The sequence below is a fragment of the Podarcis cretensis genome, assembly GCF_951804945.1.
Source record: "Podarcis cretensis genome assembly, chromosome: 7".
NCBI lineage: Eukaryota > Metazoa > Chordata > Lepidosauria > Squamata > Lacertidae > Podarcis > Podarcis cretensis.
Window position 1 is genome coordinate 38765528 of NC_137176.1, and position 10570 is coordinate 38776097.

The 10570-nt window shown below is 47.0% G+C and overlaps 1 protein-coding gene across 2 annotated transcripts; it reads left to right on the plus strand.

Moving 5' to 3' along the window:
* Positions 1-966: 966 nt before the first annotated feature.
* CBLN2 (cerebellin 2 precursor) lies at positions 967-9818 on the plus strand. 2 transcript variants are annotated; one of them, XM_079983319.1, is made up of 5 exons: positions 967-1427; positions 1724-1787; positions 3070-3617; positions 7487-7606; positions 8143-9818. In XM_079983319.1, exons 3-5 carry the CDS (start codon positions 3270-3272, stop codon positions 8338-8340), a joined length of 666 nt encoding a protein of 221 aa, XP_079839445.1. In that variant the 5' UTR covers positions 967-1427; positions 1724-1787; positions 3070-3269; the 3' UTR covers positions 8341-9818. The 2 variants fall into 2 exon arrangements, with proteins under 2 accessions (XP_079839445.1, XP_079839444.1); XM_079983318.1 differs by lacking the exon at positions 967-1427 and having other exon boundaries at positions 1632-1787.
* The last annotated feature ends 752 nt before the right edge of the window (positions 9819-10570 follow it).

A 10570-nucleotide genomic window follows, 5' to 3' on the forward strand; every position in this document is an offset into this window, starting at 1 on the left:
ATACCCAGCTCCTTCAAGCGCTCCTCATCTGATGGATTAGTAGCCCAATCACATTACAGGGTGTTGTTGTTTTTTAACAAGATGCCAGGAAGACTCTACTCTCCCTGCCACCCCAGATTTTTGAAATCTGCTTGGAGTCAATCTCTGGCCTGGAAAAAAACCATACACACTTTGCACACAGTCAGATTTACTCTTTCTAGCTGTTACTTTCGTTCTTACGGGGCTGAACCCTCACAAGATTTAACAATTTCTGCAGGCGAGTCCAGGGCAAATTGTGCCTCAAATTGATACTTAAGGCCAAGGGACACAGGTTCATTATCTGCACTGGCATCATGGATAGTTGGGAAAAACCTTCGCTAATGCTTCTCTCTGAGGAATAGCACCGATTTCTATTTTTATTGTAAAAAAAATTGCAGCTAAAATCACCTGGGGGAAAAAAGGGAAACCGGTGGCATGATAAACAAGCCATTAGCACAAAAGGCCCACTCTCTTCCACAGTCTCCCCTTTCTCTAGCTTTTCAGCACCAACTACTCGGCTCCGCAGCAGCTGCACCAGCTGAGCTGTGAGAAATATATATATTGCAGCCAATAACAACTGATGATAACCTTGACTGCAGCATATATCATCATGGCAGCCTTTGGCTTTGTAAAAGATCCGCGAGCGCAGGATTCCCTTGATTGCAGGAGGTGGAGAGGGAAGAGCGGGGGAGAGGGAGGAGGCGAGAGCTTAACTGAAAGTTCATCCTCCTCCTGTTCTCCCCGGGAATCCCGCTCCCGATGCTCTTTCTCTAACCCAAACAATCCAACCACGTCCACAAGGCACGCTCCATCCCTTTAATTCCGAAAACCCCGTTGAGAGCATTCTGTAGGCAACGGCAGCGAGTGCCACTAGGTGGCGCTCGCCAACCACTTTTGGAGTTAGGCCGCTCTCCGTTCCGGCCAATATAACGCGCCTCCCTCCAGTCCTCGCACACCTAATTCCAGACTTGATAGGGTATCCCTGGGAAAAGGGGGAAAAGATAAGGGGGGGGGGGGAGCGGAGGAACCAAAGTTAATAAGGCATTTGCGCCTAAGCAACCCCTGTGTCCTGAGGTTTTTTAAAGCGACAGCCCCTGTTCCCCGCTCACACGCTACAGCTGCCCCTCTCTGTCCAGACCAGAAACGGAACTTCTGTAAACGAGCGACTTCCACGCCTCGTGACCGTGGCTGCTGCTTAGTCTTTTCCCGATATTTGCCAGCGTTCTTCTTCCGTGGCCGATCTTGACATTTGACGGTGGTCTGTGCGCAAGGGGAGGGCGGGGAGGGGAGGAAGAAGACATGTGGAGATCTACTTCTACCAGCTTCTGAGAGCGCGTTTCTTTTAAAGAAGAGCCAAAAAGGATCGCTTCCTTCGTTCTGGGTGAAATTCAGCCTATGCCTGGCTCCAGGTAGCCGCTGCTTACAGGACATCAAGCGGGAGAAATTGATGGGGGGGGGGGAGAGAGAGGTTGCGTGTGTGTGCGCGCTGGAATTTGTCCAGGCAGATCTGGGTTGTGTGTGCGCGCGTGTGTGTGTCATGCTCGGGTTTATCTGGTGTGAGAAGCAGTGGCGGGTGTGAATGTGTCTGCGAGAGGGTGGGAAGGAGGAAGGGAGGGAGGGGGTGATCTTGGCAATGGGCGGGAGAGAACGAGGCGAATCCTGTCTCTTCTGCTTGCCAGCCTAATCTCAGCTCATTTTCTCCAAGCAATACAACTTCGCGGACGGCAACCTAAGCCAAGCCCGACTCTCTTCCGCCATGGACCCTCCAGGTAAACCAGCGCGCCGCCAGCCCCTTTCATTTTGATCCATTAAAAAAATAATCCAGATGGAGATAAAGACGGGATAGCAAAACTAGGAACTCGTAGGGTGGTGTAGGGGAGCTGGGGGGGGGGCGGCGTCCTTCTTGATGGGCTTTTTAGAAAGGGAAAGCGATGGAACGGGGTGAAAGGGGTTCGTGTTAGTGACTCGACTCAGGTTCAACTCTTCCGGAAGAAACTCGGGAACTTTGCAGGTGGTACCCGTTGCATTCCCCACGAGAGTTTAAGGAACGGATTTGCTAAAACTGGACAGGGATGCGAATCAAAGCGGAAACGGCCTTGTGGGCCAGTTGTATGGGGGGAGGGGAGTCGAAGTTGGAGCGGAGTTTATCAGCAATTCCGAGAAAGCAGACATCTCCGAGTCCGGTACTGGGTGACATTAACTCGCGTTAAGCAGAAGCGCTCCCTTCGCAGATTTTGTTTTAATTACAACTAAAATCTAAGACGCGCTCGTGTTCAATGTTTTTTAAAAAGTTACATCTGGATGGGAGTATAGAACAAAAATGCCTAAGTGCTTTGGGATCGAGATAAAATGTCTGTGGTTATTGCCACAGCTTACTGTGCCTGAGGAAAGCAGCCAGGAGGTTGGGAGTTTCTTGTGCTTCGTGTGTGGAAACAAATCGTCTGCACCTCTATTTGTGGGGCGGGAAAGAGGTGCGGAGGGACCTCCCAGGTTGCTTTCCTTCGATTCCTGGCCGTGGGTGGGTTGGGCTGGGCAATGAGCCCAGGCTTATTCAGAAGTGCCATTGTTTTCCTTTTAAAAAATAAAGAGAGTCCGGCTCTTGCAACAAGCACTGCAAAAGGAGCGAAATATTGAAAGAGCCCGCCCCACCCCTGGCGACGCCCTCAGCTCTCGCACACACTCCAAAGCGGGAGCTTGTGTGTCACTGTGAGAAACAGGGTGCTGGACTTAACGGGGCCGTTGTTCTGATCCACTAGGACCTTTCTTAGGTTATGTGGTGACACGTTCCTTGGCGGGAAACAGAGCGCAGCTCGCGCCCGCCCCGTCAAGGTCTTTTTGCCCGGTTCGCCTTCTGCCGTGTGTCTGAGAGGAGCCCTGTCCCGCTCCACCTCATAAAACAGACGCCGAGTGGGTTTCTTTCTCTCCCCCCCCCCCACACCACACAGGATGGACCTCGGGAGGGTCTGGCACTTTCTGTGAGGGGGGGGAGGGCGGGCTGAGGAGCTGGACTTTCTCGGCGCCCGCCTCACTTGGCTCTCTTTCGCCCCGCAGGCTGCAGCGCGCCTCCCGCCTTCCTGTGAGGCCGCCGAAGAAGCGCGAAAATTCAAGGCGGCGCCCGCTCGTTTCCCGCTCGCTGAGGCGCCCAGCCCGGCCGCCCTCCAGAGACTGAAGGCAGCAGCGCCCGGCCGTCGCCCTCCCGCCGCCCCCTTTGGACTCCGCGGCTGGACGGACGGGCCCCGCTGCGGCAAGACATGGCCGGGCGGCGGCTGTGGTGGCGGCGGCGGCGGGGGGCGCTGGCGGAGCCCGCGGGCGGCTACTCCTGCGTGGCGGTGGCGGCGGCGGCGCTGGCCCTACTGCTCCTGCAGCTGCCCGGCGGCAGCCCGGCGGTGCCGGCGCAGAACGACACGGAGCCCATCGTGCTGGAGGGCAAGTGTCTGGTAGTGTGCGACTCCAGCCCGTCCGCCGACGGCGCCATCACTTCGTCGCTGGGCATCTCCGTGCGCTCCGGCAGCGCCAAGGTGGCGTTCTCGGCCACGCGCAGCACCAACCACGAGCCGTCCGAGATGAGCAACCGCACCATGACCATCTACTTCGACCAGGTCAGGCGCGCCAGCCCCCTCCCCCCTCCCTCGCGCCTTTTCCGGCCTCTCCTGGCCGTAGCCCCTCCCTCAGGTGACTACGCCCCGCCCAGGCGGCGCCGGCAAGCCAGAATCTCCTCCCACCTGCCCACTCCTTCCCCGCCTCTACCTTGAACCTCTTTCTCCAGGTAAGCCCTTCCTGCCCCGGCCAGTCTGCTCTGGCGCCCCCTGGCGTCCAGAAGAGCCGCTCTCCACTTACTTAAAGGTAAAGGTAAAGGTACCCCTGCCCGTACGGGCCAGTCTTGACAGACTCTGGGGTTGTGCGCCCATCTCACTTAAGAGGCCAGGGGCCAGCGCTGTCCGGAGACACTTCCGGGTCACGTGGCCAGCGTGACATCGCTGCTCTGGCCAGAGCCAGAGCCAGAGCCAGAGCCGCACACGGAAACGCCGTTTACCTTCCCGCTGGTAAGCGGTCCCTATTTATCTACTTGCACCTGGAGGTGCTTTCGAACTGCTAGGTTGGCAGGCGCTGGGACCGAGCAGCGGGAGCGCACCCCGCCGCAGGGATTCGAACCGCCGACCTTTCGATCGGCAAGCCCTAGGCGCTGAGGCTTTAACCCACAGCGCCATCTTCCTCCTAATTCCTCGCCTTCTCCCGTTTCACACTTAGCCCTCGTCCTTTGTTTACTGTCCAGCTTCACTCCTTTTCCTTCCAGTTCTCCCCACTCCTAGCCCCATTGATATGTCTCCTATTGATCCCCAACTCCCATCTTCTACACCACCACTCTCCCTGTCTATCCTTTACCTTGTTGTTGCCTTTTAGTCATATCCGACTCTTCGTGACCCCATGGACCAGAGCTGGTCCTGCTTTATTACCATTCCACCACAACTCCCTCCAGCCATGTCCTGTTCAGCAGTGACCCCCCTCAAGCTCAAGTTCTTTTCCCAAGAGCAATACATGGCCACTAACTGATGGCCCCTGCCTCTTCTCCACCTTCAATATTTGTTTTGATCTTTCTCCATTCTTTGTGATGCCGTTCCTGCATCTCCCTCCTACTTCTTCACACCTTAGCTGACTGTAGGGTTGCCATATGTCCTCTTTTCCCAGGATGCATCCTCTTTTTTTCATGGGTAGAGTTGTCTTAGTGGTCCCTAGTTAAAAGTAGAAGTCAGCAAATGTGTCCTCTTTTTTGCTGAGCTTCTTCTAATGCCCTCTAAGTTAGGGATGGAGAGCTTGTGCCCACCCCCCCACCCCCCACAGATGTTGTTGAACTCCAACTCCCACCAGCTCTAGCCAATATGGCCCAATGAACAGGGATGAAGGCAGCTGCAGCCTGTCACTATTGGGAGAGTCACAGGTTCCTCTTACCTGTTTTAGTTCCACCTTAGTAATTCACTGTCAGCAGCCTGACAGTACTTGTGGCTCATCAACTTCTCTATGAAACAATAGCCATCACTTCCTTATTTTTTTATTCTGATGAGTGTCCTTTAAGTACCCCATTTAATGTTGTAGCTACCAACAAGATATCTTTGGGGGGCTCCTCAGTCACCCTGTTTTGAATAATTATAACCACCAGTCACCCTGTTTTGAATAATTATAACCACCAGTCTGTATTGCCAACAATATAACATCCAATTCCAATTTCTCCAGAGAGGTGGCTCTGGGATTTCCTGCCTTCCCTTATCTAGTCAGGCAAACCAGACAGGCATGCATAGAGCAGCAGCCTGGGGAAATCCGCAGAATTTGGGTGTAGTGCAGTGAGGGGACAGTGAAGGCACTGCAAGCTTAAGCTTTGCCTCTTGGCTCATTTGAGGAAACCTACATGCTTTTAGGATTGCTCTGTCTTATTGTTCCAGCCTAGGAAGAAAGAAGAGGGATGCACTGGGATTTTATATAAAACCTTCCAAGTGAAAATCATTCAGGTCATTTAGACTTGTTCAGCACAGATTATTTGTTTCTGTTTATGCATCCATCTGTCTGAGGATTGCTTTCTAATCATGATTACATGTGTATTCTATTATTTACCCATTGTGTTCCCTAGCTATTATAATCTTCTAGAAAAAAAATATTTTGACATAGATTGGCAGAATTTTTTTTTGTAGAATAATTCTATTGTCACCTTGCTTGTAGAGCTGTATAATGCTAGACACTATATACATACCGTTTTGTTTATAAAGTTTTTTCCTCCCTCTAATTCCATGATGTGTTGCCTTAAAATAAGAATTGTAGTGTTGGTTGAATAACTTAAATTTTTTTTTAGCAATGAATGGGATTCTAGTTTCACAAATTCTTCTTCTTTCACACTTTTGTATATGAGTTTTGAATCTGGACTAGATGAGCTCTGAGGTTGATAATCTTATTTAAGAAGGATAGCCACAGTCTTTCACCAACTTCTGCATAGTTTTTACATTAATTTGTATATATGCGTACACACACAGGATATTGTGATACATGCTAGAGATTCTGAACAAGGAAGTACCTGGCAGTCCAAACAGAAAAATAACCATAAGAGCCAGAATCTGTGGCATTGCACCACTGAGCTTTGTGTGCAGTCTTAACCGTTCTTTGTTACAGAAAAGACAGCAGGAAGCTATGAGAGCTCTGCTCAGATGTAATAATAAGACCCCAGGCAAGTTGTTGCAACCAGTTACATGGGAAGACAGATTAGGCAGAAGATTTCAGATCTGATTCTGTAGGTAATGCAAATATCAATCATGCAAAGAACTGTAAACATATCTTTGGAATGTTTTCTAATTCTAGGCCTGCCATGAGGTTGCCAGCCCTCATTTACATTTCTTTAGTTTAGTGTGACTTGCCTTTAGCCATAAGGAGCCATATTGGAGCTTGCAAATTATTGGGATAAGTCCTTTCCTCATGGTGGTGATCATTACCTTTATATCCTGCCTTTCCTCCAAGGAGCTTCAGGTGGTGTACATGGCTCTTGCTGTAATGGTCTCCTCTCCATTTTATCACCACAACAATACTGTGAGGCAGATTATGCTGAGAAAGAGATGGTGACTGGCTCAAGGTCACCCACTGAACTTCATGGGTATTTTAACCTTGAATCCCAAGTACTAGTCCAGCATGTTAACCACCACACTAAATTGGCTCTCTCGTGGATTCATTGCTTTCTCCTTCTTTTGTTACTCTGCAAGAGGCCTTTGAAACATTCATAACTTGGCTCAAAAGACCATTTTCCATTACCCTAATTGGCAAATTGCACTCACTTTTACCACTAAGTCCATGCACTAAGTTCTCTGTGGGTTAAAATGCATCTTCCATACTTCTTTGTTCAAGCCTAATTGAATTAGTCCCTGTGCTTCAGGATGGGGTAAAGAGAAAAAGAGAATGAGGGGTGTAAATTTCAGAGAGAGAGAGAGAGGTTACTTATTTAAAATTTGAACTCCCTCCCACCGTTCCATCACATGTGACATGACTAAGTCTCATTTTGTTTCGCATTAACATCACAGGCCCCAAGAGAGACAATTAGTTTCAATACTGTTACATGAAAATGTAAAATCCTGGGCGGATTTGTTTAATGGGATCTTTTCTCCCTTCGTTTTGCGTGTCTCTCAGCAATGATACATTACATTTTCTCCTCTGCTGTGAAGACACAGGCTGCCATCATGATCCTTTCATTCTCTTGAAGAGGCATTGGGTGCACCACTGTGTAAATCAATCAGCTGTCTGAACCAATCCTTTTAAAACACCTTGGAAAGTTATTTCGTTTCCCTGCAGTCCGTTTTAATTGTGCAGCAAAATGCCTGTGGCTTTGCACTGCTTGGGCAGCCGGTCGAGAATTCTCCCTGTCTCTCCCCCCACCTGACCTTCCCCATAATGAAGGCATGACCTAATTCCCCCCCTCCCATTTCATTCTTCTTTTCTCCAGGTATTAGTTAATATTGGCAACCACTTCGACCTGGCTTCCAGTATATTTGTAGCGCCAAGAAAAGGAATATATAGTTTCAGTTTCCACGTTGTGAAAGTATATAACAGACAAACTATCCAGGTATGTACTCTTCACTGGGGAGGCAGTATTGTTTTGGTTTTTTTGCAAAGTAGCTCACATAAAGGCTTGTGACATTTGAATATAAAGCAAAATGTCTCAAAGGAAAAAAAATTCATGCAGTTACTGTTATATTAATGTTATCTTATTTCAGCAGAGCATTTTATGAATATGCTATTTTATCCATAAACTGCTAGATACACCTAGTTCCTTCAGCCAGCATTACAGTCCCCCATCCCCACACTGGGCTAGCTGACTGGGCCATTTGGTAGAGAAAGTACAGGTGTATCAGTCTGAGCCAGGTTTGGAGCAAAGTGGTGGGTCATTTTGACCTTACACCCCCTCCCACTGCACGAGATATGTCCACTGCCTCCTACTCTGTTTCCGCACCCCCATTTGGGATCCCTGCATGTGGGAGACTCACTTATATACTGAGTTGGAATTTGGTGTGTGTGTGTGTTATACTGGGATGTAACAATGCAATTTTAAAAACAACAGCTGTGCAATACTGCTGATGTTGAATTTCTTTTGAATTGTAGGTAAGCCTAATGCAAAACGGCTATCCAGTGATTTCAGCTTTTGCTGGAGACCAAGATGTCACCAGAGAAGCAGCCAGCAATGGGGTCTTGCTCCTTATGGAAAGAGAAGACAAAGTGCATCTCAAACTGGAGAGAGGGAACCTCATGGGAGGGTGGAAATACTCAACCTTTTCTGGCTTCTTAGTCTTTCCGCTATAAAGGGATGTCAAGGAGAAGCCTGATTTGCAAGCTGGAACAAGGATCAAATCATTTTGGAAAAACATACACACACAAGATCCCTCATCCCTCTCCCAGAACTTGGCTAGACACGCCAATAATTCCAGCCACCCAGTCAGACTGCCATCGGAGAATAATGACAAACCTTCTAGATGCCACTGTTTGCTTTGACTCTTGACTGTTCCTTGGGAAAACCTGCAGCCCCGAATAGTTTTAGATGACAGTGATCTTTAAAAGAAACGAAATTATCAACCTGAGCAATTTGTACCTGTGATTGTAAAGTCAATTTTGGATTTTATTGTTGGGATCATTGACTTTCCTCCCTTCATTCTGTTTCTGTTCCTGTCCTGAAGAGACATGCTAACTGGGACCACATAAAAGTAGTCCAAGGCTTACCCTCAAAGCTGGAAGAATCTGATATCCAATGAAGTGTTCCTGTGATGCTTTCTCTTTTTGTGTTTGTATAGCCTTAAAAATATACCAAGACAAAAATAAGAATGGCTTCAATTTCAAACCTGTATCTTCTGGGGAAGGGATTTTATTTATTTATTTATTTATTTTGGACATTACTGTGTCAAGAAGTGCTTTATCCAGTGAAGCAAATTTTGCACGATTGGAAACTACTTTATTTTGTGTTACTTGTGTTTTCCATCATCATTTCCCCCCTCTTCTGACTCTTTTTGTGCTAAAGAAGCAAGCTAGATCGATCAATAAGATAAAGCAAGCATATATATGCCCTGTAACTTGCAGAGAAACTAACCAGTGAACTGTTCTGCTTGCACTATTCAGCTGATCTAATGGAAGCATTTGTGGAGATCGAGGAAGACTTTGCACAATCTGATCCTTGAGTTACATTCTGGGAAGGAAATGACATTTCTGAATTGGTCTGACATTTCTAGACGCTGTTCCAGAAGGCTGTGAATATCTTCTTTGAACATACCGTAAATTATTTCTTTGCATTACTGGGAGTTCTTTGGTGCTTTCCTGATCTTTATTTGATGGATTTAATTACTAATGCTTGAAAATGCAGTGGCTTGGCCTCTTTGAGTGTTCCAACAAATTATTTTCCCTTCAAATTAGGTAAAAACAGATTTGCAGTGAACTTACCAGGAACTAACATACATCAATAGTTGCTGTTAGTATGTGTGACAAAATCAGGGACGTCAAAAAGAAAGAAAGAAAGAAAATGCTCTGAAAGCTTACTATGGTTTATGTGGTTTAGTTATGAATACAACAGAAATTGTATATTCTATTTTATTTTATTTATTTTCTTGATGCTTCCCTGTTAGCATCCAAAGACTTTTGAGTAGTCTTAATCCAATACTGTATACCACAAAGGTCATTGATTCCAAATGATAAAAGAAGAAACCTCAGGTTGAATTCCAATTCACCTTCTATGTGTCAATGTAACCAAAATGCTGATGAACTTTAGATTCAGAATAAATGGGGTTCATGTCCAACTTGGCTTCTTTTTCACTTTCATCTAAGTGTCAAAAGTGACTGTGCAATGCAGGAAAAGTGCCAAATGATGTTTGCAGAATACAAACAGTAAACAGATTGCATTGCATGTTGGAATTATGGTGGACATGTTTTCATTGTAAAATTATCATTAAAAGGTCACTGTCAGTTAAAGAATATTCTTAAAAACAATTTCTCTACCTGTGTTAATTATAGCACTTTCAATTTTATTTTTTTAAAAGAATATTTCTAAAACCGGTTTGTGTTTTGATCTCACCACTCACCACCGTTTTTGTTTCTCAACTGCCTGAGAGGGTCCAGTAAATCTAGCTAGTATTGGCTTTGTGTTTGGAGTTATTTCTAACTCAAACCCTGTACAGGTGATTCCCTACCATGTGCAGCATTTCATAAGAATCATACTTGTTTTTGGCATTTCTGAATTTGTGTATTTCATATTTGCATACAGCTTTGCATGCATGGAGTCTGGTATATGTAAGGCCCTTTACCTTTGCTTTTGTGGTGTGCAGACTGTATGGATAGGGCCCAGCCACACTGGAATCTATGCATGCAGCTTCCTATGCCAATGTGAAGTTCAGGGTTGAGAAAGGTGGGATGGTACAACCTCAATCCAGTTCTATTTATAGGGAATGTCCAGACATGGCTTTAGTTTCCCTTGCATTATCAAATAAATTGTTTTCCCCCATTCCAATTGCTTATTGCTTTGTGGGTTCCCTCTGTCCTGTAAGCAGCGTTT